We start from the raw sequence: 23,378 nt of genomic DNA, 5'->3' as shown, positions 1-23,378 counted from the left end.
GGCCTGGAAGCTGCATCTGCTTTAATCAGCTCCAGACAATTCTCCTGTGGGTCAGAGTAGAGAACCAGAGGCACAGAGAACGGTGCCAAACCCCTTTCCTCCTTAAAGCACTTCAAAGGCTGCCCGCTGCCCACAGGCTAAAATCCAAACTTTTAGCATGTTCTTTGCTATCTCACAAGGTCAGCAGATTTGGTGAGGATTAAATCATGGAAATATAAAATGCTTAAGGGTACTTAAAACACAGTGAGGGTTCAACCAGAATTCTCGCCACCTGGGCCCACCCTCCTTCCAGCCTCTTCTCTAGGCAGAGAGGGCTCCACCATACCCAGCCATTTGTTCACTGAACCGGTAAGTACCCCCCCAAAGTCCTTCGTGCACAAAACAGCAAATCCTTTGCCAGGAATGCTCCTTGTATGCCCTCCTTTCCTTCATGAAGCCTTCTCTGACCTCCTATGCTGCCTCAATGCCATAACAGCTTATATTTCTGCCTCCACTTTATCGGAAGAATCACCACGTGCTGTTCATCTCCACTTTTCCAATACCTACCAGTGCAGGGCCCATTGTTAGAAGAGCAAAAAGACAAAGGGCCAGAATCCAAGTGAGTTGGTACAAACCACGTGCCATTGACCATCTTCTAAACTTAGTGCCCTTCACCCCTGTTGCCAGTCTCTGCTCCTCTGTCTCCCCTGAATTTTGACAAGATTTCACCCAAAGTCTTGTCTCAAGTCTTAACATTTTCTCATGCTTCTTTCTATACTAACACATTGCCCAGTGTTAGTATAGAAAGAAGTCTGTGTCTGTTACATGCTAGGCCCCTTGCCATGGGGAATCATCTCCCTCCTCCTCTCAGTCCCCATTGACCACATCTTAGAGTTCTTTGCTATTAGGGTCCCCTGAGCAGTCCCCTCCTCCTCTATTAGGAATCAGTGACCCCCCCAGTAGTGGTTCTCAAACTGAAGTGTGCCTCAGCATGACCCTGATGGCTATGAGAACTGGTTGCTGGATCCCACGCCCAGAGTTGCTGTCTCTGTAGGTCTGGGATGGCCCATTGAGTCTGCATTTCTAACAAGTTCTAAGGTGATGTTGCTACTCGGGTCCAGGGACCCCACTTTGAGAACCACAGGTGAGCTGTGATGTTGAGTTGCCCGATGGATCTGCACAAATAAGTTTTGCCACTTCTCTGGCCCTGAGACCCAGACAGATCCTTCTGTGCCAGTTCAGAGCAGGAACTGAATACAGAAGCTGCTCAACACGCAGACGTCTCCACCAAGCCTCCCCACCTCACACTCTCACACAGTTCCCCATTCAGGGCCCTTCCTCTCCCATCTGCCACCTTGTATTCTCATTATGTGCAAATCCAGGGCCCGTCCCACAAGAAACATAACTGTGGATTCTGCCCTTGGCCCAGACCCACGTGGTCTTGCAGACCTTCCCCCGCTCATCTGGGGGGGCCTTCCTTCCCCATTCTGGTCATGCTGTGCTGTGGGCATTTGCACTTCTCCAGGTCAGCACGGCCGCACACCAGATGGTCTCACTTTTGCCCACATAAGAACGGTGATGCTATTTTAGTCCTTGTCCCGAGACGGGAAATAAACTGTCTGGTCTCATGGGACTCCAATTCCGAGCTCTTCTTGCCCATAACCGTTCTGGAAGGAGATTCCTCAAACCCAAAAGACTGTTTTTTTCTCCTCAGTTAGACTTCCCTGTGGGGATGGGCTGCTTTGAGGGGCATCGTGTGAAGAATGCGGGCATGGGGCCAGACGTGATTGAATCTCTGTCCTGTTGCTTTCCAGCTGTGACTTTGGGCGAGCCCGTCTTTCCTCAGACAGGCTGCCTATCAGATGAAGATAAGGCCACCCACCTTACAGGACTGCTGTGAGTGCTCGCCGGAAAGCCCCAGCCAGGCTTGACTCGACATTCAGCAGGAGATGCTACTACCTAGGAATCCTTAGCACCTCGCGTGCTGCTTTCCAGGGTGGATATTAAATGTTTGTTGAATGAATATGTCCCCCAAAGAACCAGTAGTATCGCGCATCAAGCACCATGTTCAGATCCTGGCTCTGCCACTCGCTCGTTCCATTGGCCCCTCCAGGCCCGCTAGCCACCCTCTGCCCATGAGGCTGACCTGCACGGATTTCATCCGTGTCCCCCCATCCTCCTGCTTCCCCCATATGGTTTGGCCCGTGGGGAGCCCCAGCAGGAGATCAGAAGATCAGGTGTTCCTTTTCCTGGCTTCTTCCCGGAAAGGTCACCTGAGACTGCTGTGTCCTCAAGCGACCAATACTGCTCCTCTGCAGTTGACACTTCCCACGTGGCTCTCTCCTTCCAGGGCTTGGTCACTGTTTTGACTTTCCAGGGGTGGTAGCAATGGGGTCATGACTCTGGGTTCCTGCACTATCATGTATGGTCCCCACAATCAGTCTTTTCTAATCAGTCTTTTTAAACAAATGCTCCTATTTTGAGAATGCCATTTGTTTCCTGATGGGACCATGACTGACACAGCCCACAAGTCAGATTTCATCACCAGACTGGGGAGAGCGCCACTCCCCAGGGAAATGAAAGGACCGGTGCTTCTGTAAAGCCCTCTGGCCGTACTCGGAGCCCAGTTTCATTGCAGTGGTGCCCGGTCTGCTCGAGGACTTGGACGCGGACGTGGCAGGACCGTACCATGCTCCGCCTACTTAGACCTCATAGAATGTGGTCTCCCCACGGTCTCCCACAGACCAGGCATGGCAGGGAGTGACACCACATGGGCTCCAACCTTCTCTAGAAAAGCAGGAGGGAGGTATGAACCCAAACTCAGCAGAGAGAGCCTGGGGCTCCCCTGCAGTCCTTCCTTTTGCAGATTTCTCAGAATTTTGGTTTCCAGGGAAAGACTTTGCTAAATATTATTTAACACTGATTACTGCTAAATAATACTGGCAAAGATTTTGTTTACTTCAAACATAAATAGTGTTAGAGAAAAAAGACGAAACAATCAGAGGGCTTAGGTCTTGTTGCAACCACTGCACCAGAACTACATGATGGAAAATGGAATTCCTAAAGCCACACAAGAGAAAATCTGAGTCCCCAGTCATCGCTTGGGAGGCTTTTCATTCCCTGGCAGGTGTGCATTCCAAAGGTGCGCACTGCCGGGCAGAGGTTGGCAAACTCTTCTTCTGCAGAATCCGGGACTGTTTACTGGATGTGATACTGCAGTCAGCATTTTTTTTTTTTTTTATATCTTTATTCACCTGAGTCAACAGGATTGCTCTCTTAGAAAGTGGACGTCGTGCGTAGGGTGAGTCTTAAGTCTGGACTCAAATTTCAACTCAGCCACAAGAGTCTGTTTACTTTGGTACAATTGTGTCTGTTCTTGGCATCAAATCAGCAGAGTGGAGTGGTCTGATGTTTCTAGCATCATTCACGGGTCACCTGGATTTAACTGCTGGTCTGAGGAAAACAGTTTAGAATCAGGCTCGCCATGAGCTCGCTTGGTCAGCACGGGGCACAGAGCAATCGCCGAGTCAAGGCCTGTTCTTATTGTTTCTAGGCCCAGCAGTGCCTTTGTCTTTTTCCTTTGGCTAAAGAATCTAATAAAATAAATGTACACGATGGATTTCTATGATTACTGACTTGGGGGGAACAGTAGGAAAAAAACAAGAAAGACAGTCTAATCACTTTCCATTACTTAATAAAATCTCTCATTACGGTGAGTATTTCCTACTGTCTAACAAAGCACATGCCATATTTTGAACCATTTAGGGATGGAAATACGAACTTATGGTTTGTTACCTAGACATTAAGAACACCTTCAGCACCACGATGGGTGTAAACAGTGGGTTTCTAGCCCTTGGACGTGGGAAGAGAAGGGATGAAGCACTTTGCTAAAGTCTAAGCGAGGAGAAAAGTGTTCCCTATCGTTACCAGCAATGAAACGGAGGGAATCCTGTAAGCGTTGCTGGGTGTGTTAGAGATGGTGTTTCTGAAGTTGTAGGGTGTGGTAGGCAGAGCAGTGGTGCCCCCGAGCTGTCCATGTCCTACTCCCTTAAACTTGTGGCCCTGTTACCTTCATGGCAAAGGGACTTTGCAGATGTGACTCGTTAAAGACCTTGAGATGGGGGTTCATCCTGGGCTGGCTGGGTGGCCCCAGTGCGATCATGAGGGTCCTTGAAAGAGTCAGAGGAGGAGATGTGAGGAAGGAAGCCGAGGCTGAGCGGTGGCCATTGCTGGCAGGCCACCACGACAAGGAATGTGGCGCCTCCAGAAGCTAAAAAAGACAGGGAAATGGATTCTCCCCTGGAGCCTCCCGAGGGAACTCAGCCCTGCTGACGCCTTGGTTTTAGCTCAGTGAGACCCATGTCGGCTTCTGACCTCCACAACCGTAAGATAATAAATCTGTGTCATTTTAAGCCACCAACTTTGTGCTAATTTGTTACAACAACAATTGCAAATAGCACATGGGTTTGCCTTAAGCTTTGTAAACAGGTTTTTAATCACTATTTACAAAGAACCAAGACTCAGACTTCCGAGCAGTTTTATTTGTTGGCAGGATGCCCTTTTAGTAATCCTACCGCCCCCTCTCCCGCCCCCCCAGCTACATTTTCTATCTGGGGCCTTGGAAGTCCCTATCTGGCGACTGCCTTGTTGATGCGATTTGGCAGAACCTGTATGGGCGCTGCTACCTTCTGCAGGTTACTGACTGTCCGCTCTCCATCTCTAATGCGGGGCTGCTGCCAAGCAGGAGTGGTCTGCAAACGGTTCCATCAACCGGGATTAAAATAGGTTGATCATTGTTCCTTTAGGGCAGGGGTGGGGAACCTTTTTTCTGCCAAGAGCCATTTGGATACTTATAACATCATTCTCGGGCCATACCAAATGATCAACTTAAAAGTTAGCCTGCTATGTTTGGTCAAACATCTAGTTAACTCACCCCTAACGCCTTGGCAGGGCCAGACCAAATGATTTTGTGGGCCTCATACAGCCTGGGGGCTGGACATCCCCCACCCCTGCTTTAGGCCACGCAAGTGCCTTACAAAGTAGGTTATGTGAGAGCCCAGAGAATGCGGTGGCTTCTGCTAGAATATAGCCTCGCTCTTGGCCTGAGTGGTTTCCGTTAGACACATTGCCCCTGTGTCTCAGAGGAGGAAGGACATGGGCCTTGGAGACAGGCAGGCTGAACCGCAGCTTGGAGACATTCTTCCTAGTCACGTGGCTTTGTTCAAAGCACTTAACCAGGGGACCCCCACTCCTTCACCCAGAGAGGCCAGCACCTTCTTTGCAAGTGGATTTATCAGGCAGAGCCTACATGAGGTTTGTTATTCACCGAGTGCCATCAAGACCGCTGGGTAGGATGGATGGGTGTTTGGAATGAATTGACTTAAAATGAAAACATGGCCCCGACCGGTTTGGCTCTGTGGATAGAGCATTGGCCTGCGAACTGAAGGGTCCCAGGTTCGATTCCGGTCAAGGGCATATGCCTGGGTTGCGGGCACATCCCCAGTAGCAGGGGTGCAGGAGGCAGCTGATCGATGTTTCTCTCTCATTGATGTTTCTAACTCTCTATCCCTCTCCCTTCCTCTCTGTAAAAAAAATCAATAAAATATATTTAAAATGAAAACATGGACAAGAATTTCCCATGGAGAGGCTTGGCTGGGGTGAGAAGGCTCTCCAAGAAAGATGCAGTCCCCTCCAGGGTTGCTCACCTTCAAAAGCAGAAGGCCCTCCTGATGTCACCTAGGGAACTTCAGGCATGGAGATTAGGACAGAGAAAAGCCAGTCTTCTCAAGTACAAGCCATAGCATCAGGCGCAGCTTCTCTCAATCCAGCTGCTTTTCTGATGGGCAGACCACAGCCTGTAGCTCCTGGGTAGCTGGAGGGGCTTAAGGGTCATTTTTAATTCCCAGGGCAGTGGTTCTCAGAGTGGGGTCTCTGGACCAGCAGCTATACCTGGGAACTCATCAGAAATGCAAACTCTCAGGTCCGTCCCAAACCCTCCTAATTAGAAACTCAGAGGGCGAGCCTGCCGATCTGCATGCTATCAAGCCCTCCCGGTGCCGCCCCACGGGCTGTGGTTGGGCGTTTGGGAGGACTCACTGCTCTGGAGTGACACTGGGGTGTAAAGAAAAGGGCCTGAAGTGAAGGTGTGCACACCAAGCGGGGACTCCTATCCAGGTGATCAGCTCCTCTGAAGTGATTCTGCTATTCCGTCCTGCTTTCCGAGGCTCTGTCTTATCTTACCTTCCGGTCTCCTGTCCACCCTGAGCTTCCCAAGATGGAGCCCTCCAGGACTGCCCTATAACCTGGCTGGCTCCCTGCTGCCTGCAGGGTCAGACCTGCTGCTCATCACAGCAGGTGAAGCCCTTCGGCTTCTGCCTTCCGCCTCCCTGCGCCCCACACGGAGGAAGGCACAGGACTTCCCGCTCCACGCAGGCTCTTCACAGCTGTCTGCACCACAGGGCAGTCAGCACCCCCCGCCCCCTCAGCCTCCCAGATACTCTCTCCCCACTCTTGGGTCTCTTTAGCCTCTTTACAACTGCCCCGGCAAAGCTAGTGGTTCTGATTTTTGAAAAATGTTACAGAGCTGGGTATACTATTTTTCTTTTTTTGAGAAAATAGTGTGTACCACTTCAAAAAGAGCCTACCAGGATATGCCCGAGGCGTGCCTGTGGCTGACCTGAGGCGAAGTGACTGGACAGGGGGAAGAGGAAGGAGCTTGGGTGCCTTGTGCTGCACACTTGGTTGGATTCCTGCTCCCTTCCCAGCCCAAACACACACACACACACACACACACACACACACACACACACACACACACACGATCAGCTTTGATTAAAAGGAGAAATGTGCTTTTCCCCCCTCAGATCAGTAGTCAGGTTAACTCAAGAGCCAGTTCTGGGCTTGTCACCAGCCCCTCGTTCTGCAGTGGCTCTCCTTGAAGCTGTTTCTTGCCTGACTTGGTGAGTTTCCGCCCTTATGTGAATACTTCGCCGCATTTCCCACCCCCAGGGTTCCTGCTAGTCCATATGGCACTTTTCTATGCATTAGGAAACTGTGATCTTGCAGGCCAGCTGCTGCCCTGGGAGGTGGGGCTGACGAGTGGACAGTGGCTTGGCGCCAAGAAGCAAAAGTGCCCCGGGTGGATGCATTGCTTGGCAATGGAGCAAGGACTGCATCCCAGGCTGTGCTGGGCTGCATATCTGGCGCTTCGGCCAGGCGGGGCACGCTGTGCTCTCTGTTCCTACAACACATAGATAGGAAGGTGCTGGCGCTTCGGCCAGGCGGGGCACGCTGTGCTCTCTGTTCCTACAACACATAGATAGGAAGGTGCTGGCGCTTCGGCCAGGCGGGGCACGCTGCGCTCTCTGTTCCTAGAACACATAGATAGGAAGGTGCTGGCGCTTCGGCCAGGCGGGGCACGCTGTGCTCTCTGTTCCTAGAACACATAGATAGGAAGGTGGTCACTGTACTGATGCTGTACTGTGTCAGGAACAAATTGTGTAAACACGGCTTTGTAAGTAACTTTGTGGTTTTTGCAAATAAAAACGCTGTAATCCTGTAGTCGGCACTGCAGCTCAGCCTTTGCTTCGGCAGGGTGCTGTAACTGTAGTCGCTGGCCAGCTTAATAAAGGCTCCTAAATCTTGATCTGAGTCCCTGGTGGTCGTCTCCGCGGGTCACCCCATTACAAGGTCCTGGGGCCCCTCTATGGACCGTGACCCTGCCCATCTTTCAATTGTGAGTATGTGATTTTTTAAAAAAAATAGAAATAAACCCCTTTCCTCAACTACCTTCTTCCCCACCACAAGAGAATCTATTTTTTCCTTGATACATCAACAAGTAGCTACATACACAGGGAACACACTGGTGTAGGGTCATCAGAATGCCCCACTAATCCGGCCATGGGCTGTCTTACTGCACCATGGCTGAAAGCAAATGAATGATCAGTCCTTTGAGAACGAAGAGTGTCAGCTAAACCCCAACAGCGTGAAGCTACTTTAGAAACGTGGGGAAATCAGTGTTAATGGGACAGCACAGGTTTTATTATTGACTTTGGCATGGTGCCACTGCAGGGAGTGGCTGGGCTCTGGGGCACTGGTGACCTTGCTTTACCCACGCAGGCCATGCGGGCAAAGGGCGCGCCCTGCTGAGGAGGACAGGGCTCTCTGTCTTGCACCCTGAGAAGACAGATACAGAATATAAATCCATTTGGCTACAGTCTGGCATAGGCTTCTCAGCAATGGGGTATCTCATGATGTGTGCCGCCATTGTCCTTAGCCGTTGTTCTGGTGTTGCCCTTTTGTTGTGGGAATAGGGCCCACAGGGAGGTGGCACCATTGCCCAGCCTTCCATTGCCGTGTGAGTAACAAGCTGCCTGAGTGTCTTTCGCCATCCATCGGCCAGGCCTGGCCCTTGTCTTGTCCTGCGTGTGTCTGGCAGCCATGCCTTTGCTTTTCTTTAACCCACCTCGTCCCTCAGCTTGGGGCCCACTGGGCAGGACTGAGGGAGGCAGCTCTTGGTCGGCACATGAGTTTGCTGGGGCTGCCATAACAACGTACCACAAATGGAGTGACTGAATACAATGGAAATTTATCGGCCCACAGTTCTAGAGGCTGGAAACCCAAGGTCAAGGTGTGCGCAGGGCTGGTTCCTTCCGAGGGCTGTGAGGGAGAATCTGTTCCAGGCCTCTTCCCTGGCTTCCGGGGCTTACTGGAGAACTTTGACGTTCCTTGACATGGAGGAACATCGCCCTATCTCTGCCTTCATCCGCACAGGCCTTCTCTCGTGTGCCTGTCAGTGTCCAAATTTCCCCTTTTCGCGAGGACACCAGTCACATTGAATTACCGGCCCACCAGTCACATCTGAATTACTTCAGAATGACCTCATCTAAATCGATTATATCTACGATGACCTTATTTTCAAACAAGGTCACATTCTGAGGTACCAGGAGCTAGAACTTCAGCACATGAATTTGGGAGGCTGAGGGTGGGGGGCATAATTCAACCCATAATAGTCAGAGAGCACCTGTAGTGCTCAATATATGGCTGTGGTTATAGATATTCTCCTTTTAAAAAGATTTCTACACAATTGTCCAAAGTGATAGGCTTAGAGGCCCATATAGCCACCTCTGATAGTTTTATAAATAACTATGACTTTTATCATTGCTTCCGTAACCAAAGGTGTGCATCACTGACCGCCATATCTGTTCTCTTTCAGAAAGAAATGATCCTTACGGGCCTCAGGATCCGACTGGCTTCGGACATGCCTAGAGATGGTTTGTTCCTCAATTCAGGGAAAGGGCAGCCAGGCTAGAGGGTGCTAGGAGTTCATATGCAATAAGCTGTCATGCAAAACAGAAAGATCCAGGCACAGGCTTAAGCTCTGCCTCAGTTACTTCAGCGAGATGGGTGTTAGGAAGGCAGCCCTCACTCTCCAAGTTATGTCCTTTATCTACACCTGGACATTCCTTCATTCAGAAGAACATCCTTTATTCTGAACTTCCAGCTAGTCTCACTCTAAATGCTGTGACTGCTGGGAGCGAATAAACAAATCTACTCTCAGGTTAAGGAGAAGCCAGACATCCTCAGAGCAGGCTCTGAAAGGGAATGAACGAACAGAACAAGAAGGGAAGCAGCTGTCAGCCTCCCGAACAACACCCTCCCGCCACAGCCAGCTGCACACACCCAACACACAGTACGAGCAAGGGAATTATAGCAGCCCTGGTAATATTGTTTATTGGCAGAGAAAACAATACCAAGATGTCACTAAATCAAAAGGAACGGCTCTCTTGGTCCTTTGAGGGGAGGGGTTGTTTTGGAAGCAATTCAGTTGGAAACCCTAAATATTAGAGACAAAGATTTTTTTTACACTTAGATGTGAAATCGTGGCTAGAAAATTTGCTTTATGATCACAGTAAGGGGGAAGTTAGCTACAAAGCTATGCACGAAATGTACATTTCTCCCTAGCTGATATTTAGACTGCACATGCCTCCTTCCTATCATGAGTCTTCCTATAAGACATTTCTAGAAGCAGAATGCATATTTTATTTTGTTACATATTACCTAACAACTCTCCATAGAAGTATTAGGTGACTAATTTTTTCCAGTCTTGTAATTTTAAAATGAGCATACGTAGAAGAAAAAGCTATAAAAAAGTTTAAATATTATCCATAGCTAAGTGTTGCCTGGAAACTTTATCCACAGATGCGCACTACAATTCCAATGGAGCGTGCACATAAGTTTTAGAATTAATTTGAGGTAAATTACCTGAGTCTATGACATCGTTGTGAGCATTTCTGATTCACCTACTATTACACATGGTGGGGGGAGTGTTTTCCACACACTTATTATGTCATTAAACGGATTGTTGTTTAGGATGGATCAGAACTATGAGCAGACAAGTCCATCTGCCGTGCCGGGGGAGACACCAGGCACCAAACGTAGCCCCAAAGCAGAGGGTGCTGCCGCAATGCGCTCATCCTTACACACTAAGAATGTTCCCTACCTAAAGTTACGTGTAGGTGATGCACGTATTTCAGAGAGAACCTTTCTATTACCATGTGTATGGGTTGGAGAGGATGTCCCCCCAAAACTCACCTCCTTCTCAGAATCTCAGAACATGACCTTATTTGAAATGCGGTCATTTCAGGCAAAGTGAGTTAAAATGAGGTCATCCCGGAGTAGAGTGGGTCTTTAATCCAATAGGACTGGTGTCCTCCTAAGAAGACAGCCATATGAAGGCAGCTATGCATGGAGGGGAGACGAGGTGAAGACACAGGGACAGGAGAAGACACAGGGACGGAGGCAGGGATCAGAGTGGTGTATCTACAAGCCAAGGAATGCCAAGGATGGGCAGCAACCCCAGAGGCCAAGAGGAAGGCCTGGGAACTGATTCTCCCCTGGAGCTTTCGGAGCCAGTGCGGCCCTGCCAACACCTGGATTTCGGACTTCCAACCTTCAGAATTACGAGAGAATACATTTCTATTGTCTTAAGCCACTCCATTTGTGGTACAATTCTTACAGTAGCCTCAGGAAACACCACTTGAGCTTATGTGTGTTGACTAATTGGGAAAAAGGTTTGTTCCTCCGAGAACGTCTCAGATATACCTCCTATGTCCTACTCGCTTTTATAACAAAATTGTCCCACCTGAGGCAGATTGTAGGCGTTTTAAATGCTTGGCCCGAGAGCTTCCAATGACTTGTGTTATGTAAGTACGTTTTGCGAATTTTCCGATCTCAAGTCTGATTCTCAAACCACATTTTCCTTTGGTTATGTGCTCAGTTTCACAAGCCCCACACATTAACCGATGGCTTTACACCCTCACCCAATGACAAGCTCCTTTCAGCAGCCCAGTGGGAGGCCTTGGCTGGTTTCCAATCTGGAGTAATTAAATCTTCCTCTCATTTTAGGAGCATCTGTGAAGATCCGATCCCTTCCCCTTGACGGTGGTTACTTCCGACCGCTGAGACCGTCCTTTATCTCTGTGCTGCCTGTGGACTGTAGCTGCACTTGCACCCAATCTCGGCAGTGAGCAGAAGCATGGCCCAGCCCGGCCCGTGTGACACAGCCCTGTTCGCATCAACCGCATGAGGCGACCCCGTGGTTTCCTCAGTGATATATTTCTGGCCTCTGAAGCCAAGGCATGAAGTTGCAAAACAATGATTCTCTGGTTCTTTGTGTTGCAACCCCACTCTGAGTCAACGTTCTCATCTGCTGACAATACTGCTTTCCTTCTTTCATCACCCTCACGGAGGAACGTGGAACGTTCCTCGGATTTCACCCTTGTTTTTATTTCCCTATCAGCTCACCTGGGACACCTACCTACTTTCTCTCCTGCCAGGGCTGAAATCAAGATGCAACTGTGTCCTAGAGCTCCCCCGAGAGGGGACCCAGCCGGCTGTGGAGTCCCAGTCCCGTGCTTCCATTCATTCCCTGTCAGCCGTCCCTCTCACTAGCGAGCTTTCCTGCTGGCTCAGCTAGCCCATTGACTAACCTCGCCATCTGTTCTCTGCTTTTCAGAAACTCAAAGGGCAGCAGGAAAATCATTCATCAAAAAATCTGAGTAAAGCAAAAATGGAATAATTCCACCCAGGACATTGTGCAGAGGTATGAAGGACTATGGAAAAATTTAGCATTAAGGAGGCAAATCCTCCAACTCTGGCAAGCCACTATTAGCTGCTGCTTTCTCTGGTCTTATGATACGTCATGCACCTCAACTGTAACACAGTGTGGAAAAATGTGTATGGGCGAGGGTGTTCCTACGCCTGAGGATATGCGTTTCTACAAGGCAGGACTATTTTATACCTGCACATGACAATTAAATACCTGCACACATATTTAAGGAATGTAGGCCTGCCCCCTGCAGCCTGTGCTGGGCCACATGATTCATCACCTCTATGCTTTTCTACCCTATGTTCTTAGCCTCTGCAAGCTAATTTTCAAATTCTAGCTGCTCATTTACCCCAAACTTGATCACCCTGGGCAAGCCAGGGGCCAGGCTGCACGAGCCATGATTTCATTTGGGGGCACCGTGGCAACGTTTGGATGTGGGGAGAGCCTGTCATTTAGAGCAGTGATTCTCAAAGCGCGGTCCTGGCCCAGCAGCAGCTCCTGGGAACTTGTGCAAACACTAACCCTTAAGCCCTGCCCTAGACCTACCGACGCAGACTGTCTAGGGCAGTGGTTGGCAAACTGCGGCTCACAAGCCACATGCGGCTCTTTGGCCCATTGAGTGTGGCTCTTCCACAAAATACCACGTGCGGGCACGCACGTACAGTGCGATTGAAACTTCGTGGCCCATGCGCAGAAGTCGGTATTTTGTGGAAGAGCCACACTCAAAGTGCCAAAGAGCCGCATGTGGCTTACGAGCCGCAGTTTGCCGATTAGTGGTCTAGGGATAAGGCCGGGCAACCTGTCAGAATAAGACCTTACTCAGGGGATCCTGATGCATGCTGCAGTTTGAAAACCACGGACAGTCATACCAGCATGGGGGAAACAATGCCAGTCCTCTCTTTGTGTGTCTGGGAGGGAGGTTCTCCCAGGGATCAGAGGCCCAAGGCCACCTTTGGCGTGGCGCTATCTCAGCGTCTAGCTGTACATGTGCCACCTGTATAGGAGTGCCAGCTCCCCTGTGACCTCAGCATTGTTCTTCGGTTTACCCAAGAGCCTCTGGGAAGAGGAGAGAATGCGGAAGGATTTATAAATGACCAGGTTCACAGCACCCTTCCGGTTAGTCCATCATTTTATGCTCAGGCAGGAGGCCCCTTCGCAAAACTCACCAGAATCCCATGCAAGGCCAGCAGGAGGCTGGGGGTTAGGGGGACAAGGGGTGCGAGGGGCAGGAACATAACAAAGTATCCTTCATTAACTGAGAGGATTTCTCAAATCAGCCTGGAGGCCCTGGGAGAGGGAGACAGGAGTTTGCTTCATAGAACTAGAGTCCTCCTCATATTTAATTTTCAAAGTTAAATATGTGTCAATGGTTTTTCAGACCAAAGTAATTTGCTATAGCAACAACTTGAACTCTGGGTAAGGGAGTGGGGTGGGGTGAGAGGAGGGATCGAATATTCGAAATCTTCAATCAAAGCATCTCAACGCCCACAAAGGTCTGCTAGGTGGCTCTCAGTCACTGGAGAGGTTCTCAGCCATTCTGAGACCTGACTGCACAAGACAGCCCTTGGGAGACGGACCCTCTCTCCACCCTCAGCTCCGATCAGCACACCCATACTTTATTTTTTTTAAATATTTTATTGATTTTTTACAGAGAGGAAGGGAGAGGGATAGAGAGTTAGAAACATCGATGAGAGAGAAGCATCAATCAGCTGCCTCCTGCACACTCCCCACTGGGGATGCGTCCGCAACCAAGGTACATGCCCCTGACCGGAATCGAACCTGGGACGCTTGAGGACGACGCTCTATCCACTGAGCCAAGCCAGTCAGGGCCCCATACTTTATTTTTTTTTTAAATATGTTTTTATTGATTTCAGAGAGGAAGGGAGAGGGAGAGAGAGATAAACATCAATGATAAGAGAGAATCATTGATCAGTCGCCTCCTGCACGCCCCCTACTGGGGATGAGCCCGCAACCTGGGCATGTGCCCTTGACTGGAATCGAACCCGGGACCCTTTAGTCTGCAGGCTGATGCTCTATCCACTGAGCCAAACCAGCAAGGGCTGCACATCCATACTTTAAAGCAAGGGTCGGCACACTATCGTTTACGGGCCAAATCCAGCTCACCACCTGCTTTTGTACGCTTGCAAACTAAGAATGGTTTCTACATTTTTAAATGATGAAGAAACAGTTTTTAAAGGCTATATTGTGACACATGAAAATTACATAAAATTCAAATTTCCGTACCCATAAAGTTTTATTAGAACACAGCTCCTCCCATTTGTTTACATATTTCGAACTACAAGGGTGGAGTTGAGTAGTTGCCATGGAGACTGTAAGGTCCCCAAAGCCGAAAATATTGACTCCTGGCCCTTTCCAAGAACGGTCTGCCGACAAAGCGTTGGTTGGCAGTTTAAGATTCTAACCAGATCCTGCAGCCAGGTTTAGCTATGTATCCTCACCCCCAAAGCAACTTTCTATCCAGTTTATTTTTGTGTATCCCTGTGCTTATGTTACTAAGTCTAACGAATGCCTCAATGGTACAGTTCTGACTCTCTTCGCATCCCTCACTTTCCTATTCGGTCATAACTCCTGCCCCTCCATTTCCAGGGCGAGTGAAAGAACTTGGTGTCAAAATTGTTCCAATGACAGGAGAGGACATCAGCTCGAAGCAAACATTTTTCTCTGCACCGTTTCCTGCTTCTCTCCCTGGGGCGCTCACCAACTCTTCCAGCTCTTCCCCTTTCGGTCACCAGGGGATCTGAAACAACGTGGCGCAACCGAAGCACCAAAGATCTGTTCTTAAGAGGGGAAGTTACTGCTAGCTCTTTACTAAAACCATTTTCGAATGATCTGTGTCACTTACTAAACCCAGATACTGAAAATTTAGGACTTGAGTAAACTGGTGTCTGCATGCCAACATTTTGTAGCTGCTCACACACTATGCCAGACTCAGTTGCAAAAAACACCCACTTAAGGACCAATTTGCAAACTGGAAAGAGTCCATTCACTGGGGCTACACGTCAAAAGCTGCGTTTATCCCCCAACAATCAGCTCTCCTGATGGGAACTCTTAGGGAAGTTGTCCTGCAGAACAGACGCTTCGCAGGTAGTAGCCATCTACAGATGGAAACAAACGCTCAGAGCCACTCCCAGAAAAGTTTACACGGACTGGACTGACGAGCGAATGGTGATTCAGTTGGGATCCAGAACTCTAGCCCAGGAGGCAGCGGCCTGGGAAGTGCACCGGCTGACGGCCTGCACCTGAGAGCCACAGCCTCTGGACCAGATGTCAGCCACAACCCCACGCCCCACGCGGGAAGCGCTCGGTGCTGCTACTGCAGAACCATGGCACTGCCCGGACAGTGCGCCTCTGGGAGCCCACGCCGGTGCTACGCTCTTACACACCTCAACACAGCCATGGGGGCGGCACTGATGCTTCTATTTGATGGCTGAAAATTTCGGCCCAGAGAGCTTACTTGACTGATGCAAAGTCACAGAGGTAGCAAGTGGTAGAAGGAGAACATTGGCGCAGGCAGGTGGAAGTCCGACTCCCAAAGCCCCCCTGTCTGCCTGGGCCCTCGCACGGCCCCACTTAGGGGCCATCACTCGACTTGCTCCCCATGTTGGAGGGAGAAGGGGGCTGGCTGATGTCTGGCCTCTTCCAGAACCTGCGCTCTCGCGCCTGCAATAGTTCCAGAGCGCTTTGTTCTGAAGCCGGCAGCGGGAACTTGTTTGCTAGCTGTTCTGCTGACACTCGGTGCCTATGGAGAAAAGCCTCCCTCCTCGGTGCCTTCCCTTGGAGCTTAAGGAGGGTGGCAGGGTGCTAAGAGGGGCCCCAAAGGGCCAGCCCCAGTTCCTCTCCGGCCAGGCAGCACTCCCGGGGGATAAGAGAAGAAAAGCATATTCTATCGCCTGAGCGCCCACAGCGGATGAAGTTTCTGCGCGCCCGATCGAGCGCACCACCCAGTCAAGCCCGCGCGGAAACCCAAGGACTGAGATTCCCAACCCGCGCGGGCTGGCAAAGTGACTGCATTCATTCCAGCAACCTCTAAGTCTGGGCGCGCGGGACCCTCGGCCTCTGCAGCGAGGAGACCGCCCGGCAGAGCGACGCCTCGCCCGTCCGGTAGCTTCCCCGGAGCCACGGACTCCCGGGTCGCTCGCAGCCCGGGCGCCGCGTCCCTGCCCCGCGCCCCGTGCCCGCCCGCGGTGCCCGCCCTCCGGCTCTGCGCGCAGGTCCGCGAGCCGCCGACAACTGCGGGGACCAGCGTCGCAGCCCGGCTGGACCCCTGACATCCCCTTGGCAGCGCCCCGATCGCGCAGCCCATGCTCCCCGACGACCCCGCCCCAGCCCGGTCACCCTCGCCTACCCATGGTGGCGGCTCCGAGGGCTTCCAGCGACCGGCGAGCGAGGAGTCCAGGCGGGAGGGACTCCTGTCCTCTGACAGCAGCCCTGCCTTCTTCGCTCACTTCTGGCTCCTATGACTTGGTTTCCAGGCCCTGCCCAGCCACCTGCGCAGCTGGAGGTGTGCAGACTGGGCGGCCGGACTCCACCCTCGGGGCCGGGCGGTAGGATAGCAGGGAGCAGAGGTCAGCGCCCCTTGCGCCGCCGCTGAGAGGCACCTGTCCGCTGTCCGTGTCCAGCCCGGGACTCCTCAGTTGCGCCGAGGCCCTCGGGGGAGGGCCGGGGGCAGGGCCGCGGGCGGCAGCGAGAGACCTGGACTAGGGACGCTCCACCGTGAGCACTCATCCGAGTCACCTGGAGGGCTTCTTAAAACGCAGGTTCACCGCCTCTCCCCTACTGGCTGAGCTGCTAGGCTGGGGGTGGGGCCCGAGAATTTGCATTTCTAAGGTGCTGCTGCTGCTTCCCCGGGTCACCACCTTGGAAACCACTGCGCAGAGAAAACACACTGCGGGAGGGGGAAGCAAAAGTGGGCGGGACGTTGACCAGTTTCACGTGCGTGCACGTGAGGCTTTACCTGGAGCCTGAGCCCAGGAAAGCATTTCTGGAGGGAGGATTCTACCTACCATTTGAGGGAGGTGAGTGAGAAGCTAGGAAAGTTGCTTGGCATGTGGAATGGGGAAACTGAGGCAGACAGCTGCAGAAACTGGTTGAGCCATTTATAGCGGATACAGAAGGTCACCAGCGCGGCAAGCCCAGTGCCTAACAGCAGGCAAAACTGGTGTGGGACCTCCCCCCAGGTGGCCTTTCCTCCATGGCAGATCGCTGGCCACGTGATTTAGACCCCCCTGTCCTGGTGCCGGCCAATCAGAGGAGACCACAACCCTGGAAGGGCAGGCCTGGAAAAGCTGGTGAATCTTCTCAGATCCTCACCTGAGACTTCTTCCCCTAAACTCACCGTCTCTAAAACCTTCCAGATGAAGGGCCCAGGGCCTGCTCTCTCCACCCCCAGACACACCCAGGCCTTTCCCTCCTCCTTCTTATTTCCCCAATGCTGTGCATCCCCTAAACTCTAGGGGACCCAGGAGACTTGCAATCAGGGGAGCAATGGGCAGCGGCAGCTCTTCTGGGGTAGCCCCCGAACCTGTCCCCAAGGCCCCTTTCCTCTGACAGCAGCCCTGCCTTAGCTCACTTCTTTCCCATAACGTTTCTGGAGCGAAAGCAGCCCAGCTAATGTGGAACAACAAACGGATGTTTCTCTCTCCGCCCACCCCTTCCTCTTTCTCTAAACATCAATCAATAAATTTTGAAAAAATAAACAACAAAAGCAGCCCAACCTAGATTCATTTCCCCACCTGGTCCCTCTCCAGTTGCTTCTTCTGTCCTGAGCCCTTCCTTGTTCCATCTTTAATGAATGTACTTTCAAAATCACCTGGACTTAATGTTATGCAATCTTTCCTACATGAAGTCAAGAGCCTACACACTGCTCTGGGCCTAGTCCCCTTTCCAGTAACACTTTCTTTAAAATAACAAAAACAGCCCTGGCCCATGTGGCTCAGTTAGTTGAGCACTGTCTCAGGAACCAAAAGGTCCTTGGTTCAATTCCCCATCAGGGCACATGCCCAGGTTGCCAGGCAACCCATCACTCTCTCTCTTTCTCCCTCTCCCTTCCTCTTTCTCTCTAAAATCAATATAAATATATTTTAAACACAAGAAAATAAAAATAACAGTGATATAACAATTATCTCCAGATAATTTGTGTTTTTTTTTTTTGTCTGACTTGATTTGTGCTCTACAAAAACTGAGAGGAACATTAAAAATGGAAATGAAGGTGAGTTTCTATTGCCTTAAGAAAATTGTGGTAAAATATACATAACATAAAATTTACCATCTTAACTATAAGTGTTCATTAAGTGCCATTAAGTATATTCATATTGTTGGGCAACCATCACCTCCACTCATTTCCAGAACTTTTTCATCTTTTCAAATAAACTACCCATTAACCACTAAGTCTCCACTCCCTTCTATTTCCTGTCTTCATGAATTTGACTACTCCAGGTACCTCATATAGCTGGAATCAAAAAGTATTTGTCCTTTTGTGTCTGGCTTTTTTCACTTAGCATAATACCTTCAAGGTCCATCTATGTTGTAGTGTGCATCAGAATTTCCTTCTTTTTTAAGGCTGAGTATTATTCCATTGAATGCACCTACCACATTTTGTGAGTATCCATTCACCTGTCTGTATTAACTTTCGAGTCTTAGCAATTCCCCCAGCCTGACTGGAAGACTGTGGTGTGGAGGGAGAAACCCGGGCAGCTCTCGACAGGAGTGCCTGGACCTGCCCTCCTCAGGTTTTCTTCAGGAGGAGAAACCTCATCATGCAGTGGCTTCATTGATACACCCAGGGCTGCAGCTGATGTTACCTAAAGGCATGGGGCTACAAGTAGAAAGGCTGCATCAAGTAGAAAAGTGCAGCATTGACTGAAGGAAAGAAAACTTGCTCTTGAAGGGTTGGAAGCATGCTTCATAGTTGTTCTGCTATCAGATAAGCCAGCGGGTAGAAAGGGAAAGTTTGTGCCCAGCTGGTGTGGCTCAGTGGTTGAGAGTCAACCTACAAACCAGGAGATCATGGTTCAATTCCCGGTCCCCAGTGTGGTGTGTGCAGGAGGCAGCCAATTGATGATTCTCTCATCATTGATATTTCTATCTCTTTCTTCCTCTCCCTTCCTCTCTGAAATCAATCTCTTTATATAAAAGCCTAAGCAACCATTATGACTGAATGACCAGAATGACCGGTTGACCAGTCGCTATGACGTGCACTGACCATTAGGGGGTAGGTGCTCAACGCAGGAGCTGCCCCCTGGTGGTCAGTGCACTCCCACAGCCAACCTCCCACGGTGGGCCGGTGGCGTTGGCATCCAGCATCCGTTTCTTCCGTGCCCAGTCTGGCGACCGTTGCCTCCCCTCCTGACCCCTTTGGGCCCCAGGCTGAGACATGGAACCGGGGGTGGGTGGTGGCGGACATGGTCCTTTCCCAGGGGGGCTGAGGGCCGGCTCCCTCCTTGGGGCCAGCAGCCAACCTCCCACGTCCTTTCCCTCCTCCCGGATGGCAGGCCCCAATCGGCCCAGCCCTGATCAGCCCTGATCGCCCAGCCAGGCCTAGGGACCCCACCCGTGCATGAATTCATGCACTGGGCCTCTAGTAAGGATATATTAAAAAATAATAATAATAAAGGAAAGAAAGGGAAAGCTTGTGATAGTTTCTTTTGATTAAAGTTTTTGCTACAAGGTGATATTTCTGTTGTTGAGCTCATGAAGCTTCGAATCCTGGCACTCTTGTTCTAGGCCAGTGGTTCTCAGCCTTCTGGCCCTTTAAATACAGTTCCTCATGTTGTGACCCAACCATAAAATTATTTTCGTTGCTACTTCATAACTGTAATTTTGCTACTGTTATGAATCGTAAATATCTGATATGCAGGATGGTCTTAGGCGACCCCTGTGAAAGGGTTGTTTGACCGCCAAAGGGGTCGAGACCCACAGGTTGAGAACCGCTGTTCTAGGCCATGTTATCCCTAAAATAAAAGGTGTCTTTCAAAGTGAGAGACACCAAGCATTTATTTGAGGTCAAACAGCTATGGGGAAGCACTGATTCAGATAGAAGCCCAAATACTGTTCTGATTATCAGACAAAGGCAATGGGTATTTGAGAAAGGGAAGGGGAACAATTACATCAATAGAAGGAAGGCATTTCTGTTGGTGCAAATGAACTAACTAACACAGCAATGCTAATTCCAAACAATGTTTTAACTTTCACTCCAGTAGTCAAAATAACTGCTGTCTTGTTATCTTTGCAAATGGTCTTTGAGGCACAATGTTGCTTTAGGTTCAGTCCAAAGGCCCTGCCCCGCTTTGACATTCTAAAGACTTGAGGCCTAAGACCTGCAAGGTAGTTCCTCTGGGGTGACAGCTCCAGCTCCATTTTAAGTGGTTCTCAAAGTGAGGTCCCCAGACCAGCAGCATCAGTATTACCTGGGACTTTGTAACAAAAGAAATTCTCAGGCTCCACCCAGATCTACTGAATCAGAAACTCCCTGGTGGGGTGTAGCCCACTTTTCAGTGGTCAAGAGGGAAATGCTATTTCTTCCATAGGTTTATTCAAATTCTTTGTTACTGGCTCTGAGTGGGTCTGCCTAGGACAGGAGTGGGTAACCCCTGGCACACATGCCAAACATGGCACGCCAGTAACTTTTGCTGGCACGCGAAACCCTCTCTTATAATCTTCCATTTACAATTTTTTTCTTAATATCGACTTTTTTATTTTTCAGATAAATTCAGTGTAGGTGCATCTTAGATAAATAAATAATTTTACATAACATGTATACATTAAAAAATAAATGTATTTTTCATCATCATATACTGTGTTTTTGTCGCTCGAATGAATTTTATTATTTCTTCAAGGTTCTTCACATATGTACATCTTAAGAGATATCAAGTGGGGGTAATATGTTCTCAAAAAATTAGGGTTGGCACGCAGAAGAATTTTGAGTCAGAGATTTTGCTGGTTTTGGCACGCACTGTTGGAAGGTAATTGTTTATTAGTTGAATCATGACCACAAAAAGGTTGCCCACCCCTGGCCTAGGGCCTGGCAGTAGGGTGTAGGTTCTTGATTTCATGCAGGAAGGATTTCACAACACGAATCCAGATGATTTTGAGAGGACATTTATAAAAGCTGGGGCAGTGAGACAAGGATAGGCCTAGAGTAGAAGAAGCAACAGGAGAGAGACTAGGGGGGGAAATGAGCCTAGGCTGGGCTGCTTTGGCTCACTAAGAAGTCAGAGAAAAAGGGGCCTTGGGGACAGGTCAGGGGTCAGCCCAGGAGGAGCTGCCGCTGCCCATTGCTCCCCTGAGATGGGTGTTTGTGGAGGAAGAGGGAGGGGGAGAAGAAGGGGGAGGGAATGGCAGGAACACGCCTCCTCAGAGGGAGAGGCACAGAGTCCTTTGTCTGGAGGGCTTTATCCCTTTCAGGAGGGAATCTTAGGGGAGGCCTCAGGGGAGGGTTTTTGCAGAATATTCATCAGTTTCCCAGGTGTGCTCTTTCAGGGTCATGGTCTGTACTGATTGGTCAGAACGCATCGCAGCTTGTCATGGCATGTTGTCCTCCTGGTTTTGCTGCTTTTCTGGGCCTGGAGCTGAAATACAATTGAGGCCTAAATGTTATCTCTAGGGAAGTGACCTTCTGTATCTGCTATAAACTGCTCAGCCAGTTTGTTCAGCTGTCTCAGTTTCCCCATTCCACTTGCCAAGTAATTTTTCTAGCTTCTTATTCTCTTGCCTTACCTTCATTCAGCCACTATTTATCACCTCCAAAGGCGAAGTATTGTGCTAGCGACAGTATTGTGCTGTCACTGTTGGAAGGTAATTGTTTATGATTTGAATCATGACCACAAAGGCTCATATTGGCTTGTTCTTGTCTGTCCCAGCTCTGCATTCACAGAGCTTATAGTTGTTATTTTTTAAGCACGACAAGAAGAAGCATGTTACTCAAGATGGAGAAGCAAAAATGAAGAACAAAAACTGAGGGTACAGAGACAGCTCTGCTGACCCTGAGTCCATCGGCCAATCCCTCGAGCCCACTGGAATTCCCAGGGTTTTCTGGACTATGAGGCGGTGCTCTCACCGGATGCACCCTTGTCTGTGGTGTATGTAGGGAGTACCTTGGACTTGGTGCTTCCACCTACTCACCTGTCTTGAGTGAGTAACACTCTGTCAGCCTCTATTTAATTCCTCCCTTCCCCTCAGCCCTCTATGTCCTGACTTCCTGAGGCTGCCATGAACAAATGACCACAAATTGGCGGCTTAACATACAGATATTTATTCTCTCACATTCTAGAGGCCAGAGGTCTGAAATCAAGATGGTGACAGTGCACTCCCACTGAAGGCTCAAGGGGAAGACCCTTCCCTGCCTCTTCCAGCTTCTGGTGGCTCCAAGTGTCCTTGGCTTGTGGCTGCATCACTCCAATTTCTGTCTCTGTCTTCATTTCCTCTTATGCTCTGTGTCTCCTTAGGGCACTTGTCATTAGATTTAGGGCCCACCCTAATCCAGGAGGATCTCACCTCAAGATCCCTAACTCCATCTGCAAAGCCTCTTTTTCCAAATAAGGTGAGGTTCTCAGGTTCCAGGAGGACGGGTCTGGGGCAGTGGTGGGGTGGGGCATCAGTGACCCCACTACACATCGCCGAAGTGCCCCATATGCGGAACTTGAATGTGCAGAACTGGCAAGCTTGTCCTGGGTACACAAAACTGTCACTTGGCCTCAGAAGACTGTCCTCGAAAAACTACTGGGGAAGAAGTGAATGTTAGTGATAACGATGAGATCAGCACAAAATGGTTGCATTAAGATCATTCAATCTTAGACCTTTTGCCGGAACCAGTTTGGCTCAGTGGATAGAGCGTCGGCCTGCGGACTGAAAGGTCCCAGGTTTGATTCCGGTCAAGGGCATGTACCTGGGTTGCGGGCACATCCCCAATAGGAGATGTGCAGGAGGCAGCTGATCGATGTTTCTCTCTCATCGATGTTTCTAACTCTCTCTATCTCTCTCCCTTCCTCTCTGTAAAAAAATCAATAATATATATAAAAAAAAAAAACAAAAAAAAAACTTAGACCTTTCATTATTATCTTTTCCCAAAGGCATGGACAGAGGTTTCACGGAGTTTATTTCAGTAAGAATGCTACCTGGGAAGGTGGCTTGTGAGCTTTTTGGAGTGATAAGAGTATCATTATCTCCAGCGCTGTCCCTCAGATTTCTTGTAAAGACCTTTCAATTTGGTCTCAGAAAAAAATTGAGTAGAAGTTTTGCTAATAAAGCAACTGGAATCAAAACAGAAATAAAC

At 49.8% G+C, this 23,378-nt stretch overlaps 1 protein-coding gene across 3 annotated transcripts in view; it reads right to left on the bottom strand.

The window, feature by feature from the left end:
- SLC15A1 (solute carrier family 15 member 1) overlaps window positions 1-16,835 on the bottom strand; it is a 44,146-nt gene extending 27,311 nt beyond the window's left edge. Inside the window, exon 1 of one of the 3 annotated variants that reach the window (XM_036300248.1) lies at window positions 16,455-16,835. In XM_036300248.1, the coding sequence (XP_036156141.1) occupies window positions 16,455-16,458 (4 nt within the window). In that variant the 5' untranslated portion in view covers window positions 16,459-16,835. The remainder of the gene's footprint in view (window positions 1-16,454) is intronic. The other 2 variants (XM_036300246.1, XM_036300245.1) reach the window with 2 other exon arrangements.
- Window positions 16,836-23,378: the final 6,543 nt, after the last annotated feature.

The sequence above is a fragment of the Myotis myotis genome, unplaced genomic scaffold, assembly GCF_014108235.1.
Source record: "Myotis myotis isolate mMyoMyo1 unplaced genomic scaffold, mMyoMyo1.p scaffold_m19_p_3, whole genome shotgun sequence".
In the NCBI taxonomy this organism is placed as follows: Eukaryota; Metazoa; Chordata; class Mammalia; order Chiroptera; family Vespertilionidae; genus Myotis; species Myotis myotis.
This window is presented reverse-complemented; position numbering and strand designations above follow the sequence as displayed.